At 45.9% G+C, this 22,689-nt stretch overlaps 1 protein-coding gene across 3 annotated transcripts; it reads right to left on the bottom strand.

The window, feature by feature from the left end:
• Positions 1-824: 824 nt before the first annotated feature.
• On the bottom strand, positions 825-5,857 carry LOC128756147 (V-set domain-containing T-cell activation inhibitor 1-like). 3 transcript variants are annotated; one of them, XM_053860397.1, is made up of 7 exons: positions 5,646-5,857; positions 5,431-5,532; positions 5,032-5,358; positions 4,720-4,959; positions 3,673-3,948; positions 3,475-3,609; positions 825-3,019 (listed from the first exon to the last, which is right to left on the bottom strand). In XM_053860397.1, the coding sequence occupies exons 2-7, from the start codon at positions 5,507-5,509 to the stop codon at positions 2,904-2,906; spliced, it is 1,173 nt and encodes a 390-aa protein (XP_053716372.1). In that variant the 5' UTR covers positions 5,510-5,532; positions 5,646-5,857; the 3' UTR covers positions 825-2,903. The 3 variants fall into 3 exon arrangements, with proteins under 3 accessions (XP_053716372.1, XP_053716373.1, XP_053716374.1); XM_053860398.1 differs by having other exon boundaries at positions 5,032-5,346; XM_053860399.1 differs by lacking the exon at positions 3,475-3,609.
• Positions 5,858-22,689: the final 16,832 nt, after the last annotated feature.

Here is a 22,689-nt window from a genome sequence, read left to right as displayed (position 1 = left end):
GTCAATGAAGTTCGTTGTTTAAAACATTGACAATACAGTTCAGTACCAGAAATTATGAACCTGAACCTCTCAGTTCCATCACCAAAAAAATAAAAAAATAAATAAAAAATGGGAATATGAGGAAAAGTCCAGTTTGTAACCCACAAAAGTCTCTGCTCCAGTCACCGTGTCTTGTCAGAGAATAGAGTTTGCCCGATGACTGAAACCAACATATCTTTACTCCTCTCACACTTTGTCCTTCCAAGGAAGCAGTGATTGGTAAATCAGTAACAGATTGACAGGTCGGTGTTTCAAGATCAACCAACCTTTGATCATGAAACCATCTTATACAACCATCATTATACTTCAGTCCTCTGGTCTCTCTCTCTCCTCCAGCCTGGAGCTGTGTCCTGGCTCAGCTCTCCAGCGACTCCCTCCAACACTGGTCGTCTCTCCATCGTCCTCAGAGGTGAGCAGCACTGAAGAGTGTCTCCACTGCCTTCAGCTCCTCTCTGAGGGACAGGAGCTCCTGGTGACACCCCCCACTGTTGGGTCGCACCATCCTCCACTGTGTGGCTGCAACAGAGCGTCAGTCCTGTCTGCAGCACCAACAGTGGACTCAGGACCTGAGTTGCTGCAGTGACCCTGAAAAAGTGACCTGCCAACAGCACCTTGTGCGTTTATTTTCAATGTAACTCAGTTACTATCCAAGTTGCTGTGCTAGTTGTATTCATTAGCTGCCAAAATCACCCCCTTCACCTCAACTGGAAAACGTTGGATGATTTTAGCAGTACTGACCTTCATGGTGCATTTTCAACAGATCCAGATATTCTCCAAATGTCCGTTTAGTTTTTATTGAGCACAAAAACAAACCTCAAACTGAGGGTCCATTGTGAAGCGCAAACTCAGCTTCTTGACTTAAGACTCAATATTTCCTGTTGACATACCGTATGAAAAAGACAACACAAAACATTGACATTGATTGTCAGAACATTGTTTCACTTTTTCTGCCACAAATATCACCCATTATGATGAATTACGATTTTAGGAGTCGATGTGTGTGATCTGTTTACAAATCACTGCTCTCCCTGTCTGCGTGTGCTCTTGTAGACCTGGAGGTGAGTGGACCACAGAGAATATTAACAGTGTGTCACCATGATTGTGGTTCCTCCTGCGTCCTGTAGGGTGCGCTGTCCAGTCAGTTCTCCTGCTGGTCTGGTGCCACATCACGAGCAGTGTGGCTCAAAGTGCAAACACATTTCTACTTTTTTCTCTGTGTGCCTCTCCCTTCAGAGGTGGCCACAGCAGATCATCTTCCTCCATCTCACCCTGTCCTCTGCTTCCTCTTCTCTCAAACCTCCAAACCTCATGTCCTCCTTCACCACCTCCATCACTCTCCTCTGTGGCCTTCCTCTCCACCTTCTGCCTGGGAGTTCCAACATCTCAACATCTTCATCTACCAATGTACTGGCTCTCTCTCTCTCCTCTGTACATGTCCAAACCATCTCCATCCAGCCTCTCTGACATGGTTTTCTCCCCCGCTTTCCTTCTCTGTCTTCGACCTACATTTCCATCAGCACCCTGCTGGCTAACAGCACTGATGACGGTCCCTGTTGACCCGGGCCTCGACCGATCTGGTATGAGATACATTTGGTGAGGTGGTAACAGTGGAGTCAGCATTTCATGATGAGCCGACTGTGGAGCAACATTGTTTGTATGCAATTTGTTTAAATGTGGGCGGGTCCAAACAATGATCAAAGAGCTTTTTATCTTAAACATTAATGTGTTTTAAGTACTGAGGCTCAACTTTCCAGGGCAATGGAGGGTGTGAGAAAGAGGTGAAGAAGCGGGTGCAGGCAGGATGGAATCCTTGGAGAAAAGTGTGAAAAGTGGTGTGATGTGTGACAAAAGGGTGTCGGCAAGGATGAAAGGGAAAGTGTCCAAAAGGGTGGTGAGGCCAGCAATGTTGTGTGGTTTGGAAACGGTGGCACTGAGGAGAAGACAGGAGGCAGAGCTGGAGGTAGCAGAGATGAAGATGCTGAGCTTCTCTCTGGGAGTGAGCAGGATGATGATAGGATCAGAGGGACAGCACATGTGCTCAGGTGTTTAGGAGACCAAGTCAGAGAAAGTCAGAGAGAGAGAGAGCCAGTACATTGGTAGATGAAGATGTTGAGATGTTGGAACTGCCAGTTTTGATGCCAGGAATCATAACATACCTCTATCTCCTCCTCTATGGTCCAGAGTAAAACTGTCCACGTACTTAACAAGTTACGCTGTGAGCGCTGGCTGGTTATATGCTCCCTGTGAGATCAGCACTCCCGGAAAACTCTTTCTAAACTTGTTGATAAAGAGTTTACAACACATACATTGTGAGACTCAAAACGGCGATGACTCATCAGAATCTGTCTGACACATCAAAGAGAGGCGCCGGTGAGGAAAAAACATGGCGGTGGAACATGAAGTGAAGGAGCAGGGGTCTGTAGCTATTGCTCACTGAACATTCTGCGCTTCTTCCAGAGCCACAGCCACAGCAGCCGCTTGTTAAGTGACTTGAAAACCTTAGAAAGCTGTATAAAACAAATACTTTCCGCCTTTGAAAAAATGTCTTCAAAACAAGGCAGAAAATTAGAAGCAGAAATAAGAAAACTGTACAACTAAGGCGCAGCATTCTTGTGTCGCACACTTAAATTCGAATGAATATCAAAAGAAGATCCGAAAACTGGAATATAACTCCGGTTTGGTCATACATTTTATCTGTATAAATGGACCTGTCACTTTTGTGGACGCAGTAGATTAATACTGTCCTCTTTATCGGAACAATCTCAAAGTAGTGACTGCGTTTCCATCTAGAAAATGTGGGGCGCTGTCCTGCAGCGGTTCTGTTCACGAGTGACTGAGCTTCAGAAAAGGAAAGTGCTTCCACACTAAAAACCAGTCTCCTTTAAGTCCTTGCTGACTTGATCTGACTGCGGCACGTGACTCCCACCAGCGGTAGCTTTCTTCCTCCGTGGCCGTCTTCGCCTCTTTCTTCGTTTAGCCGCTGCAGATGTTGACACAAAGAAAAAGAGCATTTAACCAAACTGCACAGCAATGTGAAACATTTCATCAGACAGGAATAAATGAGTCAGTAGCTACTGGCTCTGCCCCTGGGCCTCCCCCCAGTGGACATGCTCAGACCACCTCACTGGTCCTCCTGACTCGATCCCCATACCACCAGCTGTTCTGGTCTGAGCCTCTCCTGGATGACCACAGGTGAGGGCAGGAACAGAGATGATCTCTGTTCCTGCCCTCACTCATGAACCTTGAGACTCCTTAACTGCTTCAACTGGGAAAGACCTCCTGTCTTTCCACCCGACTGAGACGCATGGTCCCAGACTGAGAGGGACTGCTCCACCCCAGAGATGTTTCAGAGACAGCTCATGCTCTCCACTGAACCACACCATCTTCCAATAGCAAAGAAGATCAAAATCTGAAAGACCTTGACTTTGTACTTACGTAGAACCTGGAGTTGATCCTTGGTTTCATCATCTCTATCTTGAAGGAGACTTATCAGGCAGAAGCGCAGCAGAAATAAAGCAAGCATACTCATACTAAAGATGAACAAGAACAGAAGCGTTTTTTCAAGTCTTCCTGCAGAGAAGAGATCAGATGTGAGTCCATGTTGTGAGAAGACCTTGAGGACTTTGTGTTTACCTGCTATCTTTACATGAGTGATCTTCACGTGTGTTTCCTCCTCGTTGGTGACTTCACACGTGTAAATCCCACTGAGATCAGGAGACAGGTTCTGAAGGGTCAGGCTGCCGGAGGGGTGCAGAATGTTCGCATGGTCTCTCCACCCCTCTGTGACGATGACATAGACCTCTCTCTGGACTATGATGCTGCCATTGAACCTCCAGGTGACTGACGTCAGAGGAGACTTCAGAGCAGGACTATCTAACGTAATTTCGAACTCCAATGTATTGGTGATTCCTTTGAAGGAGAAAGCAGGTGTCAAATAAATAAACGAAATAATAAAATACATTAATAACAACAATCAATATCAAATTAACATCTCACAAAGAATGGAAAAGCATTAATAAAATTCTACATTGAATTGCATAATGTTTACACGTAATATTTTATAATGACATGTTCCCAGATTTGTGTCACTTTTCATGGCCTGACTTCCTGTCTTACGAGCTTTTCACACTGCGGATTGTGTGTAGTAGTTATTGGGGGTTGTAATGAGCGAGTATTTGACGAGTACGAGTACAGCAAAATAGGCGTAGTAGGATGAACAAACCCGATTGTGAGTCTGCTGTACTTTCAACTTCATGTAGACCACGCTAACTCTCGTGAACATAAAGAACAGACTGATCTGGTCTCTGCTTTTATCTATTAAACACCAATTCATTCTTCTCAGTTTGCAGGCAGATCTTTGTGACGAAGAGAGCATTTGATACACATGAAAACATGGACAACATATGTGAAGAATACTACATTCTAAAGTGAGATTTTTCCCTGTCTGGTTGCCATAGGAACATGGCTGAATGAGTGAGACCAGTGCACTTGAGGAGGCCAAGCCTCCAGTTTTCAATTTCATATAGCTATGCAACACAAGGTAGCTGAATTCCAGGTTGTGTTGAACAGAGAGAACAAGGCCTCACTGTCTCTGATGGCTCACCACCACTCCCTCCTAAGAGAGCAGCAGTTCTACCAGGCAGCTGTCTCCACGCACAATATTTAATAAGAATGACTCACTTGCAGTGGTCAGTGTGGCGCTCCTGCTGCTCCTGTTGCTCCTGACGTGGCAGGTGTAGTCACCTTCATCATCAACCCTCACTGAACTCCTGATGTTGTAGAGCAGCTGCTCCGTCTTCTCTATCCTGGTGTCAGCAGTCTTGTTCCTGGACCATGTGACCTGAGGCTCAGGGTAGATTCCCTCTGAGCTGCAGGTGATGTTATCTCCTTCCTGAACGATGGAGACCTTTGTAACTGGAGCTGGAGGAAATGAAGAAGTTCAGACTGGACGTCCTCCACATGTCACTCTGGTCTGCTGGACCTTCTTCTTACCTTCCACTTCCAGGTTGACAGATGACTCCTGTCGCCCCCTGGATTTGCTGGTGTAGCATGTGTAGCGTCCACGGTCAGACACCTGGACCTCCTTCAGCAGCAGGGAAGCGTTGCCTCTGGACAGCTGCTCATGGAACAGGGACGTTCTTCCCCTGAACTGATCCATTTGATGGTCCAACTGGTCCTGACCATGGTAGTAGGAATGGACAGCAAGATCTTTCCTCTCTTTGTACCAGTGGACCAGCAGGTCATCTCCACTTGGAAAGCTGCACGGGAGGATCTGGTTGCTCTTGTACGTGCTGGACACAGTGATGTCTACAGAAAAAACTAACCTCAGGTCAGTGTTGAGCATTTCTCACCTCTCTCGCCCACCAACCTCCTAATCGTGAAAACACTCACCTGGCAGCTGACCGTTCACTGCTACCCCCAGCAGGCTCACCAGGGTCACCAGGGTCACCAGGCTCTTAACCCCAGTCATTCTGCTGCAACAACACTGCAAACCTGTACGTCAAAAATAAACGGATTGGTTCGTAACATACACTCAAACACTCTTCCTCATTGTCAGGCTTCATGATGACACAAAGTAGTCAAACTCGACTTGTGGCTTGACTTACGAGTTCAAAACAGCGAGATCGATTCCTATGTTTCGGACACAAACGCGGCAGAGCAACGGCCAGGACCGTCACCGATACAAGACAATGGCCTCTTGAATGAACAGGCTGTCTGTCGCTGTCGTCTTCCGGGCGCAGTTGTTTGCAAACTTCGGTTTAGCTTGGGGAGAAAAAACGCATTCTGAAAACTTCCGGAAACTTTTTTACTCCGCCTGACTGTGTAAAACTCCGCTAGCAGTTCGCTGCCGCTCCCCGGACGTCATTGGTGGCTGAAACCGCCCAGTTGTGAATTCAAACGAACTGGAGCGAAGAACGAGTATCACGTGACCTTGTTTTGCTCTGACGTCACGGCATGCGTGCACCGGCACCACGTGCTTCCCCGCCTCTCCGTGAAGCCCTTGGCGGCAGCCTGGAGAACGTTGATGCAACAGGTCTGACAGTTCGTCACCCGATGTTAAATCTGTTATTGCACTCGTATTTTCGAGTGTGATGTTAACCGTGCACAATATTAGTGACTTAGTCTCGCAAGAATGTGTATCCGTTACATTTTATATTGCATATGGTTTCGTCATTTTAGATTTCTAGTGTAATAACTTTCGGATGAAATACGTCATGATGAAGTAGAAACAAGAACATATAGAACATAAGAATATATATATATATATATATATATATATATATATTCTATATCTATATCTATCTATCTATATATATATCTATCTATATCTATCTATATCTATCTATATAAATATATATATATATATATATATATATATATATATATATATATATATATATATATATATATATATATATATATATATAATTTCTTACGCTGTAAACATCAGGAGCAGACACTAGTTTATAGTGCCTTCCTCACATTTCTTTGCGTGGTTTAGAAATGTCACCCATCTCTCCACGTTGGCTGGCAAGATGAAATGAATGAATGCAACTCAATTGCAGCAGTGGTCAGTGTGGCGCTCCTGCTGCTCCACTGTTGCCACCCTTACTGCACTCCAGCTGTTGGAGAGCTTCTGCTGCGTCTGCTCTCTCTGTGGTGCAGTCAGACACTGTAACAAATAGTGGGGCGGGGCCCCTCTGGAGGGGCGTGGAGAGATGCCATGTGACCTCGGAACATGCTTTTTTTTGCCGTACTAGTGTTAAGGTTCAAGATGCTTGGAGGGACCCAAGTGCAGTGATGAGAGTCACAGGAGGCTGGAGCGAGTCAATACAATTATTTAACAAGAAAATATAAAAATATACAATAAAAGGCGTCACCGAACCGGTAGAAGAAAACAGAAAATAAATCCAGAGCACCAGCGAACCAGGAGAAAGAATGCAAGAAGAGTCTGTAACAAGAGAACACACACACACAATGAACAGTAAAACACAAAATGCAATATTGAGGTCGTCAAATTGAATGCACAAGTCGGGAGTCACAGAAACAGAGAGAAAACCAAGAAGCCAAGCGGATGGGGGAGAACAAAGGGAGTCAAACTACAAAAACTCAGAGCACCAGGGTTTACAAATAGCTGAAAAGAAAATAATATAAACGACAGATAAATGTACGACGAGTGGAGAGAAATGAATGGAGCGAAAACTAGACAAGTGTAATTGCACATCCACTCACGATTTTCTTTTTTTAATTTCGGGTAAATTGATGCACTTTAAGTACAACGCTATGCTGAGGTGTACTTATAATAGTTTTGTAGACAAATTATATTAATTTTAAAGAGGCAGCGGAGAGTTGGGGTGGTGGCGTGAAATGTTTACTTCATCCTGTGGGGGGCGCAACAGAAAATTAGATGCAACTGAGATACTGTATAAAACACTCACCTGACTGCTCACTGCTGCTCACAGCAGGCTCACCAGGGTCACCAGGCTCTTCACTCCCATCATTCTGCTGCTAGCGAACTGTGAGCCCAAATGTTTTGTTTCTGAAGGTTTTCTCATTCATTCCCTGAGTGCAGCCTCTTCTTCACCTGTCCTGTGTGGGCAAAAGGAGGGCCCCGAAGCTACTGCCATCCTCTGTCCGATTGAGGTCATTGCACTTTGACATAAAATATGTAAATACTTTACATGCATACTTCGTAATAACAGCGGCTTGGAGGAGTGTGCTGACCCAGTGGCTTCATAGTGTCACTTGAAGTTCCATGGTAGTTGTTGGCCTGAGTTTGATTATCTTTGCACTTTTGCAGCTCCCATTCTGGGCCAAGCTCTGTGCTATCATAGAGGTGAAATCTTCCCAGCTGAGCCACAGGCAAATGCCACTGTGTTTGACCTGACTTGATGTTGTTTGTTTTGACTTGAACGTTTTCAGTCATGATGATTTTAACCTACAGACAACAACTGACTAAACGATTCTGTCGCAATCACACAAAGAAAAAACGGGGGTGTTTAAAATAACTTTTTTCCCCACATCCTTTTTTGGAATCGGGATTATTATTATTATTAATATCAACAACAACAACAACAACAACAACAACAACAACAACAACAACAACAACAACAACAATAATAATAATAATTATTATTATTATTATTATTATTATTATTATTATTATTATTATTATTATTATTATTATTATATATTTAATTATAGCCTCATTTTCCTCAACCAAAGTAGTGTTTTTAATGTAAATAACAAAAAACATCTTCTCAGTAAACAGCAAGAAAAAACAACACTTCTCCATCCAGTGCAGGACATTAACAACAACCAAACACTTTCTTCAGAGTCACTTCAGTGTAGCTGCAGGACGAGTTCGTCCCTGTGACTGACTCTCTCTTCAAGTTTCCCCCGACCACAGACGTCACCAGTGACATCATCAGTTCACGTCTCCACTCCTCTGACGAACTCTAGAAACTTAGCTGCGCTCTGTTTGTCATCAGAGATCATCACCAAGTGGTTCTGTTGGAGTCAGGTGTGGCTCCATGCTTCAAGCATTTTTAGTGATTCTCCATGAGACCCTGGAGTGGTCCTGCGTCCTGTTGCAGTCCGTTCTCATCTGCCATCCTCCCATTCAGTGATCGCATCTCATGACTGTCAGGAGGCCGATTGTCGTGTCCAGAAGTTGAGTCTGCCAAGAGAAAGAAGAAGAAGAAGAAGGTGAGTCACGACCTACTGGGTCTGCCCATGGGCCTCCCCCCAGGCTAACATTCACCTAACTAGACATCCTGACTAGATCCCTAAACCACAACTGGTGACCACATGTAAACTCTGAAGGCCGCAAGAAAACCTGTCTGAACCACCTTGACTTTACAGTTTACTCACGTCCAGATGTAGCCGGCTCTGATTGACCTGTACGGTTCGCGTGATTTGGATGTTTCTCAAAGAAAAGGATAAAACGAAACCAAAAAAAGTACACAACCAAATTGAAGATGACCAGCGAGTACAGACTTGCTTTTTCATATGGCCCTGTGGAGAAAAACAAGTCATAAATGAATACATGCTCTCACAAGTTTCCTACAAGACGTCCCTTTCTCAAATGAACACAAGTGCTTCTTTACCTGCTATGTATACGTAGGTGATCTTCACCCGTGTTTCTTCCTCGTTGGTGACTTCACACATGTAAGTCCCTCTGAGATCAGGAGTCAAGTTCTGAAGAGTCAGGCTGCCAGACATGGACAGGTCCTTCACGTCTCTCCACCTCTCTGAGACATTGAGGTGACCTTCTCTCTGGGCTATCATGCTGTCATTGAACCTCCAGGTGACGGACGTCACAGGAGACTTCAGAGCAGGACAATCTAACGTGACTTCAGACCCTGATAAAGTGATGCCTCCTTTGATGGAGAAAGCAGACGACAGAGGAGCATGCTGAGTGTGGAGCTTCAGTTCCATGTGTTGAATGCATATATTGCATTCAACACTCTCGTGAGCCACACAATTCGGATAACCTAAAACAGCTACGACACGTTGCCAGATGCCATCCGCGGAATTTGACCCAGATAGTAATAGAGCTCGAAAGGGTCAGTGGAATAACTGCAATGCATTGTGGACAGAATGGAAAGTTTGTTTGCAACAGAGTCTGCCAGCTCTGTGCGCTGTCCACTTGTAAAACTTTTTAAACTTCATGATGTGCATGTGCTGTGTTATAACTGTCACACTTCAGAAAACATTGGTTTGTGATTGTTCCTGTTTCTTTAGTGGAGGAAGAGCCAAGGACTCCACTCCAACAGTGATGTGCCGTATACAAGACTGTCAGACATCACCTCGACTCACCACGACTCAATCACTCGACACGTTGGTGTGTTCATTTTAGACTGGAGAGTTGGAATAAATTAGCTCAGAATCATGTTTCGCATGTGATGCCACTCGTGTTGGCAAAGCTAACGTCAATGGAGCCCACACATCTTCACTCATTGAGGATGACGAGTGTGACATAGTAGCAGCACTTGGGTGAGCTTAGGTATACACATGAAGTGGTTTAAAAGTTAAAGAAACAATTATTCATTCAATGAATGACTCACTTGCAGTGGTCAGTGTGGCGCTCCTGCTGCTCCTGTTGCTCCTGACGTGGCAGGTGTAGTCACCTTCATCATCAACCCTCACTGAACTCCTAATGTTGTAGAGCAGCTGCTCCGTCTTCTCTATCCTGGTGTCAGCAGTCTTGTTCCTGGACCATGTGACCTGAGGCTCTGGGTAGATTCCCTCTGAGCTGCAGGTGATGTTATCTCCTTCCTGAACGATGGAGACCTTTGAAACTGGAGCTGGAGGAAATGAAGAAGTTCAGATTGGACGTCCTCCACATGTCACGCTGGTCTGCTGGACCTTCTTCTTACCTTCCACTTCCAGGTTGACAGATGACTTCTGTCGCCCCCTGGAGTTGCTGGTGTAGCATGTGAAGCGTCCACGGTCAGAGACCTGGACCTTCTTCAGCAGCAGGGAAGCGTTGCCTCTGGACAGCTGCTCATGGAGCAGGGACGTTCTTCCCCATGGTCATGGTCATGGTGGCCCAGCCAAGTGTCCTGGATCCTGAGAAATCACTTCCAATGATTGGACATTCTAATATGGTCTTGTGTTTGTGTGTGATATTGCGTGTTGGATTCGAGGAACGCCCTCGGTCCAATCTCTATTTATTTTATGTATCTGTACTGTACTGACTTTTTTGACGCTAACCAAGGATGCTTACCACTGATGCTGACCATTGACAGCTCGATGCTGATGCTGATCTAGAATAAACTGAGTCGCATCCCACTGCTTCTGTGGCATCCATTGGTTCTTCTGGTTCTCTCTTGACTTGTGGAACCCACTGGTCAGACAACAGAACCACTGCTCTCCCTGTCTGCGTCCTCTCTTGGAAACCTGAAGGTGGTTGGACCACAGGGTGTGTAAACAGTGTGTTGCCATGACTGTGGTCCCTCATGCCTCCTGTAGGGTGCGCTGTCCAGTCAGTTCTCCTGCTGGTCTGGAGGCTGGGACAGACCTCTAAGCTTGTTGATCACTGTTTGGACCCGCCCACCACCTGCTGTTCAGCACCATGTATTTCATTGATGGACAGTGACAGCAGCGCCATTACATGTCACAAGCGACATGTAAACAAATCGCATACAAACAAACAAAAGAAGAGAATCAACCTTTTATTGTTGTATTCAAAGGTGAAGAGAGTCGAAGGTGTTGATCTGTTGTCAGAGAAACTTGATACATATAAACTTCGATCCAGGCACGTCAGCATGAATGATCATCGCTCATATTGTCACGTGTCTGCTTGACAGAATTTGTCAAACAAAGATGCTCATCTACACCAAGTGATTCTTTAAAGCTGCTGCTGTCAATGGATCCACTTCACTTTCTGCAGTCTCTCAGGAGTTTGCTGCAGCGTGAGGTTCAGGAGAGACTCAGGAACAAGAAGGGAGTGAAGGAAGTGTGGGACAGAGAGAGAGGTAGCTGAGGTGGATCAGGGTCAGGGAGGGTCATGGGTCATCAGGTGAAGAGAGAGAGAGATGGAAGGAGGCGTTCAGGGAGCAGATGGAGGGAAAGAGAGAGGATGGTTTCTGCAGAGAACCACGGCCTCAGATTCGGAATGGTCAATGTACTTCCTGATGATCATCATCATCACCAGCCTCTTCGCTCTGCTGTTGTCCATCCTCCTTTGTGATCTCCTCACTGACATGTGCGGACTGCGGCTCTGAAGGTTCTGGTGTCGATTTGGAGACGTTTTCAGGAGTCGATAATAGCGTAGTTTCATCTTCTGGGACCTTCTTTTTGCGTTCATCCGTGTGGTCGCTACAGATGTTGACAGAAAGAAAAGACTTTCACGTTGAAGCACACAACAACCTTGAACATTTCATCTGACAGATCAGTCTGTTGGACTGGGTCTGATCGTGGCCTCCTCCCCTGATTTGTTTGGTTCCTCTTTGGTTCCTCTCTCTGTCTCCCGCCTGTCCCACCTCCTCTATCTGAAGTGCATGAGACAAGCCCCCCGAAAGACCTGGACTTTGTACTTACGTCCAGGAGCAGGAGTCCTCAAGTCTCTTCTTAATTTCATGAAGTACGTGAGGCACTTTGTCCACAGACAGAAACACTCAGCAATTATAACCACCAGAGCAGTAGCCAGGAGGACAAGAATGATGACCAACCACAGGTTTGGCTTCCAATGTATTAGTTCTGCAGATAAGATCAGATCTGAGGTGAGTCCATAGGTTTTCTATGCAACTACTTTACTTTCTCATGTCAACAGTGCAGGAGGGATTGTTCACATTCTGAATTTAGGACTTCATCTCTACCTCCTACATGTAAGTTGATGGTCTTCACGTGTGTTTCCTCCTCGTTGGTGACTTCACAGGTGTAAATCCCACTGTGATCAGAAGTCAAGGTCTGAAGAGTCAGGCTGCCGGACATGGACAGGTCCTTCACGTGGTCTCTCCACCTCTCTGAGACATTGACGTGACCTTCTCTCTGGACTATCATGCTGTCATTGAACCTCCAGGTGACGGACGTCAGAGGAGACTTCAGAGCAGGACAATGTAAAACGTGTTTGGGCCCTGATAAAGTGATGCCTCCTTTGATGGAGAAAGCAGAGGACAGAGGAACATGCTGAGTGTGGAGCTTCAGTTCAACAGCTCAGACCTTCAGGGGAAAGATTTCAGGTGAGTCTGCAGGTTCATCATGAAACAGGTGTCCAGACGCCCCTTGTTTGGGTCGACAACTGAACCCATGACCCGTGAATGACTCACTTGCAGTGGTCAGGGTGGCTCTCCTGCTGCTCCGGAGGGTCCTGACGTGGCAGGTGTAGCCACCTTCATCATCAACCCTCACTGAACTCCTGATGTTGTAGAGCAGCTGCTCCGTCTGCTCTATCCTGGTGTCAGCAGGCTTGTTCCTGGACCATGTGACCTGAGGCTGCGGGTAGATTCCCTCTGAGCTGCAGGTGATGTTATCTCCTTCCTGAACGATGGAGACCTTTGTAACTGGAGCTGGAGAAAATGAAGGAGTTCAGACTGGACGTCCTCCACATGTCACTCTGGTCTGCTGGACCTTCTTCTTACCTTCCACTTCCAGGTTGACAGATGACTCCTGTCGCCCCCTGGAGTTGCTGGTGTAGCATGTGTAGCGTCCACGGTCAGAGACCTGGACCTCCTTCAGCAGCAGGGAAGCGTTGCCTCTGGACAGCTGCTCATGGAACAGGAACGTTCTTCCCCTGAACTGAGGCAGTTGATGGTCCAACTGGTCCTGACCATTGTAGTAGGAGTGGACCACAGCATCATCTTTCGACCAGTTCACTAGTAAGTATGCTCCGCTCAGGAACCTGCACGGGAGGATCTGGTCGCTCATGTACCTGCTGTATACTGCGACGTCTACAAATAAACAGACTTCAGGTTAGTGTTTAGCAGCTCCTACCACTCTCTCGGCCCCCAAGCTCCAAAACTTTCCTCATGACATCATCAGACTCTCTTGAACACTCTTCCTGGTGTCCAGTCATACAAGCCCTGTGTCAGCTGGGATATAAAACACTCACCTGGCAGCTGACCGCTCGCTGCTGCCCACAGCAGGTTCACCAGGGTCACCAGGCTCTTCACTCCCAGCATTCTGCTGTAGCTACACTAGAGACCCAAATGTGATTCAGAATTCAATATGACTATTGTAAACATAGATGACTTATATCAATATTTTAGCGAACATCTTGACTGACCCAAACCAGTTCTTCATTATGGCAGCGCTTCACTACACCTTTGCCAGCCTCCTGGAGGAGCAGCTGCCCACGTGACTATACACGATGGTCACATCGAGCCAATGATTCACATTCATCTCCATCATGGCTGACATGACTGTTCTGAAGCCTGTAGCTCATCTTTCTCAGCTATTGTCGCTAGCTGAATCTGACAAGTTGTGAAAACCTGGTTCTGCATGGGAACTCTTTGGAGCTAGCAGTGCAGGAACAGTTTGAGCACGTCGTCCTCCCGACTTGCATGCATCACATGTTCCCAGATGAAGGTTCAAACAAAAGGCGCTGTGACAGTGCGCACCTGCGCTCGTTCCCATCGACACTCTAATAACGTTCATTTTCCCCAAAATGTCTGCCCTACACAGGTTTGTCGATATAAATTGTGTTACTCATGAATCAGCTGAAAACGGACAGCAGGTGGCAGTAGAGTCACAGATCAGCTGCTGACGTTCAAAACGACGACAAGCTGGAATATCGAACCACTGAATCACCGTTCATGAGGCTGTGGTGACAAAACGTTTGGAAGGATTTCTCATTCAATCCTTGAGACTCTTCTTCGTGTCTCCTGTGTGGGATAGGAGCCATTCTACTGCCCCCTGCTGCCTGATCGAGGTCATTACACTTGGATATCCACCTGATGATGTCTCACATCCCATTACAACCTACTGCCTCATTCAGGTCACAGTTCAGACATAATGCAGTGAAATTACAGGGAAATGTGTCAAACTGTTTGCAGGTTAATGTGTAACCCTTCTTAAACTACTGAGCAGCTTCTGGAGACTCAGATGTTTTTGGTCAATAAAATTGACGTCTGAAGTTCACTTTCAAAAGTCACTCCATTCACTTATTTTAACTTGTTTACTTTCAAGTTTTTAGCTGAAAATTGTGTCTGTCATCAAAAGGTACAGGAAGAAAGGTTTTAGAAATGCCATCTTATAATGCAAGTCGGAAAGTCAAACCTTTGTGTTTAGGTGGAGTTTTTGGTCGATGTTTGACGCAGGAAATTCTCTTTCCAACACTGACTGAAGTCAGACCCTTTTGTTTTCTGGCATCAGTGATGAATTCTTCCTCCTGACTCACCGGGGTCAACATTGTGGTGTTGTTCCTCCAAGTACAAGTCCGAGTGATCCAGACATACGATGTGAAAACAGCAGAGGAATGAAAGACGCGGCTCACCAGGGTCTCCAGGCTCCTCACTCCCGGCAGCTAGTGGTCCAGGAAACTCTGAGCTCCAGTCATCAAGTCTCCTCCGAGAATCCAGATGGTCTTGTGACTGAAAAGTTTATATCTCTCACTCTTTGTCCCTCCAGGGAAGCAGTGATCAGTAAATCAGTAACGGATTATCAAATCTGTGTTTCATTCTGGCCTTCTTCTTCTTCTCTCTCATCTCTGTCTCTCCTGGCTCAGCTCTCCAGCGACTCCCTCCAACACTGGTCGTCTCTCCATCGTCCTCAGAGGTGAGCAGCACTGAAGAGTGTCTCCACTGCCTTCAGCTCCTCTCTGAGGGACAGGAGCTCCTGGTGAAACCCCCCACTGTTGGGTCGCACCATCCTCCACTGTGTGGCTGCAACACAGCTGCAGTTTACTTGGGTGGATGATGCATACTGAACAGGTTTATGGTGCATTGTCTTTTGGAAGGTTGCGGTATGTTTCTGACACAGGAAACGTTGTCAGACCATCATTGATCCAGGTCCATTGATCTACTGTGAAGTTCAAGATTACAGTGCTGACCATGTGAAGGTGTTACACATGTCATTTACTGGTCGACTAGTTATTCTCTCTTCAGGTTCAAGTTCATTGGTCATGGCTGTGGGCCATGAAGGTCTGGGATGGGTTTGAGTGCTCTCTGAGAATTACATTTGAAAGTAACTAAGTAATATTGCAAGCAACTTTGTCAGCTACATTTAGCATCCGACAACAGCTGTCATTGTCTAAACAAGATTTCAAGGGCTACTTTGAGCTGGTGTTTTTATGTCTGAGCTTAAAAACAGTTTCCTGGCTACGTGTCAGCACCACCTCAGCTGTGTGAATGTAGAGTTAATATTGCATGTTGACATGCTGTATTGACACATTGGACCTAAAACCACACACACAAAACATAATCGTATAAAAAACAAAAGGGATAAAAATACACATTTTTTATTTTAACATTGAAGAGTTACGTACATCAGGTGTTTGTGTCTGCAGCCACGCCATTTGAAAACAAGACTTTTCTTCATAATATCTTGACATTGTTTGAAATTTCAAGGATGACTGTATCAGTCACTGTATCATTGTTCTCTCTTTTCACTGACCACACATTTGTATTCAGAAGTCGAATGGGTTTTCATTTCATCACACCATAGCACCACATCTGTGAGGGTTGTTCTTTTGGCCACAATGCAACATTAGACTGTGTAAAACACGAGGAAAGTAACAACATGTGTGAAGACAGGAAACATTTTCAGTCCTACTGTTGTTCTGAGCTTTTTTTGAGGAAAAAAGTGTCAAACAGCGACCACACATTTGACTCCATCTCACCAGGATGCTGATAATAAATCATCATCATCACAATCATCTCAAACATCTGTGTCCTGTTGCTGTAGTGACTGCAGCTCAAGACCACCACCGTTGGTCATTGAAGATCGAGCATCATCTAACAAGAGGAAAACAGAATGTCACACTTAAGAACACATGAAATTTGAACTCTGACAGAAAGAAAGAGAGTCAGTATCTACTGGCTCTGCCCCTGGGCCTCCACCCAGGTGGACATGCTCAGACCACCTCACTGGACCTCCTGACTATTTGCTCAAACCACCAGCTGTTCTGGTCTGAGGTCAACCCAGAGGGAACGATTATGTTCACAACCATAAGGATGAAAAGTCACTCTTGTTTCTCTAAAGATGATCTCAATGAACTTGCACGATGGACCACTGAGAAGCATCGGCAACGCAAGCTAGCAGCTTCGAAATTACAAATGAGCAAGAACCTTTCTGCAAAAGCTGCCGGTTACTGGTGCAGGCCTCCAAATCCATCTGAAAACCAAGCTCCTTCCAATGTTTGCCATTTCTGTTCCAGTTATTCTTGCTGCACCCCTTACTTTCTGGGACCTCCAGAGGAACAGTCACATTCCTTCTTGTGGATTGTTGAGCTGGCTCTCATGAATCTTCAACCTTCCTCATGACCGTGAAGATCTGGTCCACTGGACCACGACCAGGGCCCCAGCCTGAACAAACCCCAACATGGAATCTGGTTTGGTTCCTCTTTGGGGTCTGTAGCTCCCCGATTAGTGTGATCCAGTAGCAGATGAAGTTCTCTCTCTGTCTCCCTCCTGTCCCACCTTCTCCCTCTGACATGCACAAGAAAAACCCTCTGGAAGACCTTGACTTTGTACTTACATTCACGTGATCTCCAATAGCCGGCTCAACAGAAGAGCGGCAGAGCAACCAGACCAGCAACAAGCACAGCAACAACCAGGACGATGAGGAGTATGATCCACCATGGAGTTGCTCCTGTAGAGAGGAACAGATCAGAAATGAGTCCATGTTCTGAAATTTGTCTGACACAACTCCTTTTCTGTTTTATTTCAACAAGCACATTGATGAGATATATTAAAAAAAACATGCCTTGAGGACCTCATGTTTACCTTCTGTCTTCATATCAGTGCTCTTCATGAGGGTTTCGTCGTTGGTGACTTCACAGGTGTAAATTCCTCTGAGATCAGGAGACAAGTTCTGAAGAGTCAGGCTGCCAGACATGGACAGATCCTTCACATGGTCACTCCACCTCTCTGAGACATTGAGGTGACCTTCTCTCTGAGCTATGATTCCATCATTGAACCTCCAGGTGACGGACGTCACTGGAGACTTCAGAGCAGGACAATCTAACGTGACTTCAGCCCTCGATAAAGTGATGCCTCCTTTGATGGAGAAAGCAGAAGACAGAGGAACATGCTGAGTGTGAAGCTTCAGTTCAACATCTCAGACCTTCACAGATTTCAGGTGAGTCTGCAGGTTCATCATGACACAGTTCCTCCTCCCCCTCCGGGAGACCAGCACCACTCCCAGCAGCTCTCTCCATGCTGGTTGTCTCGTAGATGATGAGTCGTGAATGACTCACTTGCAGTGGTCAGTGTGGCGCTCCTGCTGCTCCGGAGGGTCCTGACGTGGCAGGTGTAGTCACCTTCATCATCAACCCTCACTGAACTACTGATGTTGTAGAGCTGCTGCTCCGTCTTCTCTATCCTGGTGTCAGCAGGCTTGTTCCTGGACCATGTGACCTGAGGCTCTGGGTAGATTCCCTCTGAGCTGCAGGTGATGGTATCTCCTTCCTGAACGATGGAGACCTTTGTAACTGGAGCTGGAGGAAATGAAGAAGTTCAGATTGGACGTCCTCCACATGTCACTCGGGTCTGCTGGACCTCCTTCTTTCCTTCCACTTCCAGGTTGACAGATGACTCCCGGGAATCCTCCCTGGATTTGCTGGTGTAGCATGTGTAGCGTCCACCGTCAGAGACCTGGACCTCCTTCAGCAGCAGGGAAGCGTTGCCTCAGGACAGCTGCTCATGGAACAGGGACGTTCTTCCCCTGAACTGATCCATTTGATGGTCCAACTGGTCCTGACCTTCGTAGTAGGAGTGGACAGCAAGACTTTTCCTCTCTTTGTACCAGTGGACCAGCAGGTCACCTCCACTTGGAAAGCTGCACGGGAGGATGAGGTCGCTCTTGTACCTGCTGTACACGGTGACGTCTACAGAAAAAAGAAACTTCAGGTCAGTGTCACCCTCCAAACTCTTACACTTGACTCATGACATCATCAGAGGTGAGTTCAAGTGAACTCACTTAGTTGCACACTGCTCCCTGCTGCCGTTAGCAGGCTCACCAGATATACCAGGATCTTCAGGTCCATCAATCGGCTGCTACACACTGTAAACCCCCAAACAATAGATTAGATGAATAGATTCATTTATTTCTTATCATCAAGTCGAAAAAAATGATCAGCTCAAAAGAAAAACAGACTCAAATGCAAACTGAACTAGGCTCGTCTGAAAAGCTAGTTAGCTAGCTAGCTTAGCAATAGCATAGCCCCAACAGTGCGATTAGCAAAGCTTCAATGTGACGTATAACTTAACAATCCATTAGCAGTTACCAACCACTTATTATTGAAGTACCATTTAGCAGCAATATAAGATTTTAAAACAGTCGAGCGTGATGACAGTTGGCCAGCCATCAGAAGATGTTACGATCGATCTTATCACGGAATACGACTAACCGTAACGCAGGTGAACAATTAAGCATAAGTTGAAGGAAGTGACGTTCTGTCCACCTTCAAGATCCGAAGTGTTCAGGAGAACGAAGACGGAAGAGCGCCATCTAATGTGGTGGTAGAGTACCTAGATAATCCATGAGTCCATGAGCGGAAGTCCGAGTCAAAAGCGTTAAATGGTGGAGATCAGCGGCATCATCCCACGTTAGAGGATGAGTTGAGCGTTTCTGATGTTCTTTCAAAGTTCCACAATAATTTCAAGTTTGTCAGTTGATGAAATTTGATCATCTCTCTCTGGATTTGTCGATACACGCTGATCCAACTGACTCGTAACAACATGTCCGACATGCTGTGGTTCCTTGAAGCGTCCGGGGGTCCACACAGCTCATAGAAAAACATGTCCAGGGTCTTCACTCCCGTCATTCTGCTGGGAGTCCACAGATCCTCTGCTCCAGTCACCGTGCGTTTCAGAGAATGCAGAGCTTCAAACTTCACATCTTTATTTCACTTGCTCTTTGCCCCATCCACAGTTTAACTATCTGAAACAACCTCTGAACATATTATCTTGAACTGCTTGATACTAGCAGTGAGGAGGAAGACTTCCGTATCATAAAGCATTTCTTCTGTAGCGCCAGAACGCCGTTCACAAGGTGCCTCACTCACAAAACAGCCAAGAGTGTTTTCAGTTGCTCGACCACGAAGGTGGCCAGTCCACCCTTCAGTGAGGGAGATCTGAGGAACTGTTTGGAGAATAAATCATGAATGCAAGCGTATTCAGGTGATTTAAATGTGGCGCTGCACAGTGTGTTTGGGCTCCTGTGGAGAAACCCTGGCAGGAAAGGCTCTGTCACCTATAGACCGAGAGTCTAGACTTGACCTGAGGATCTGAGGGTCCCGAAAACAGGCTTTAGCTACGGTGGCCCTGAAGGGCAAAAGACAACGCAAAAGAAATGGATGACCACAAACCAAAAAGTACATTTACAAAAACGGAATCGGAATCACAAAAACAAAATTGCAAGCAACACCAGGCTTTATAGCAGGTTCCCCCCTTCCAATGGTTTGCATCGATGTTATTGCAATTCCATTTTAGTAAATGTATTTTAATTTCGGAGATTGCGATTCTGTTTTTGTAATTGCGATTCTGTTTTTTTTTTTATGTGCTTTTTGGTTTGTAGTCGTACTTTTCGTTTGTGTTTGTGGTTTGCCCTTTGGGGCCACCGTATTTAACACCTGGTGAGACCCCCCACTGTTGGGTCGCCCCATCCTCCACTGTGTGGCTGCAACAGAGCGTCAGTTTACTGGGGTGGATGATGAATATCTGAGATGATTATGGTGCATTCATTGAGTGGAGACTGTTGTTCATAAGTGTTTGAGACTCAGCTGGGTGGTCAGGAGGAAGGAGGGAGGTGAGACTCCAAAAGCCTTTGGCCACCACTGAGGAGGAGACGGAAGGGAGAAGAGACTCCCCCAGTCTCAGAGTGGAGGTTCACCAGACAACTGAAGCCACCAGAGAACTCTGTTTTCACTTTATCAAACTGAAGCAACACACATGGAAGGGCTCTTGTTTTGGCAGTGTGAACCATGAACAGGTTGGAGCGCTCCGATACCTCTATGAGGAAACATACCCAGTCCTATTGTTGTTCTGGGCCTTTTTTTTAAAGAAATAAACGAACACTGACTCCACTGTCACCCATTGTTTGTGTGTAATAAGTCGTCATAAACGAAAGAAAGCAGATCCAGTTGGGTTGGGTTTATTGTTGTAATTACAGGTGAGGAGTCCAACTTGAAGCAATGTTGTGTCAGGAAACGGCCGACCCACTTTGATCTCAAATTCCAGAGTTAAATAATTCCCACAAGATTTTTCAAATATGTCCACTTTACTTTCTGCAGTCTCTCAGGACTTTGCTGTTAAACAAGGTTCAGGAGAGACTCAGGAAAAAAGGACACTAGTGAAGGGTAGATGAGGCTTCATGAAACAGTGTCATGAGTTTCAGAGGCCACCAGGTGGCACTATGTGCTGTAAAATGTTTAGATTTGAGCTATTAAATGAAACACCACATCATTTCTAAACCAAGAGCGCCATCTATTGGTATCTGATAATTAGGACACTGTTTCATCGACACTGCAATACTGTTTCAAGATGCTTCATCTACCCATCACTTGCTGACAGGAGTTCTTGGCCATAGAAAGAGGTGTCACACCTGTGACCAGGTGAGGCGTGTGAGAAAGATGGAGTGGAACTTCAGGGATCTGATGAACAAAGAGAATGAGACACAATGTGTTCTGTGTCCTGTTGCTGTCCGTCTTCTTCTGTGATCTCCTCACTGACTTGTACTGACATCATCCCATGAGTTTCTTGGAGTTTTGTTTCTTGAGTTGAGTTTTCACTATTGACTCTTGAATAGAGAGTTTCCTTCCTTGGTTCTCCGTGTTCTGAGACAAGAGGACAGACAGTTACTCACAGAAACACAACAATCTGAAGTATTCAATCTGACAGTAAGGAAGTGCCGTGGATTTCCTCCTGGTCTGAGCCTTGCCACCACTGTTTCGGGCGGTCTGAGTTCATGTTCCTTACTCAGTCCACGAGCCAGTCACATGAACGCAGTTTTGCTGTGGACATGCTCCTTTATCTCTTCTAATGAGTCTCATTACATAATATATTTGGTACTCTTCAAGAAGTGCCATGAGAGGAAAGAATGTCAATACACTTGGTGTGGGGAGTTCTTCCTGGGAACCTCATGATCGACTGCCAGACCTCCAAACCTGATGGATGGGTGAAGATCGCTCACTAATGTGTGAAGAAAGATTACTTTACATTAGTGTGCCCCGCTGCAGGACAGATACTTGGGTAACAAAATGTGTGGCCATTGTTATTGGTGTATTAAAACATATTTTTGTCCTTCAAATATGGACAACAGCTATGATGAAATTCTCTGTCTCCCTCCTGTCCCACCTTCTTTCTCTGATGTGCACAAAAATACCACGTTTGAAAGACCTTGACTTGACTGTACTTACGTTCAGTAGCAGCAGTTTGCAACCATCTTCTTCCTGTCACGCAGTGTGTGCGATGCTTTTTCCACAGAAAGAAACACAGAGCTATAAGCAACAGAGCAAGTGCCAGGAGGATGGACAGTGTGATCAACCATGGTTTCTTTTCTTTTCTTGTTTCTGTGGAGGACAGATGTGACATGAGTCCATCTTCTGACCAGTTTGCTACACCACTACTACTTTCTCGAGTCAACACAAGGACTGAAGAGATTCTTCTGAAAACATCCGGTCTACCTTCTTTCATCACGTTGATGACCTTCACTTTTGTTTCTTCATGGTTGGTGACTTCACATGCGTACGTCCCACTGAGATCAGGAGACAAGTTCTGCAGAGTCAGGCTGCCAGATATGGACAGATCCTTCACGTGGTCTCTCCACCTCTGTGAGACATTGAGGTGACCTTCTCTCTGGGCTATGATTCCATCATTGAACCTCCAGGTGACGGATGCCACAGGAGACTTCAGAGCAGGACAATCTAACGTGTCTTCAGCCCCTGAAAAAGTGATGCCTCCTTTGATGGAGAAAGCAGAGAAGAGAGGAACATGCTGAGTGTGAAGCTTCAGTTCAACATCTCAGACCTTCACAGGGAAGATT

The sequence above is a fragment of the Synchiropus splendidus genome, chromosome 3, assembly GCF_027744825.2.
Source record: "Synchiropus splendidus isolate RoL2022-P1 chromosome 3, RoL_Sspl_1.0, whole genome shotgun sequence".
NCBI lineage: Eukaryota > Metazoa > Chordata > Actinopteri > Syngnathiformes > Callionymidae > Synchiropus > Synchiropus splendidus.
The sequence above is the reverse complement of the archived record's forward strand: the minus strand, read 5'-3'. Positions and strand labels throughout refer to the sequence as shown.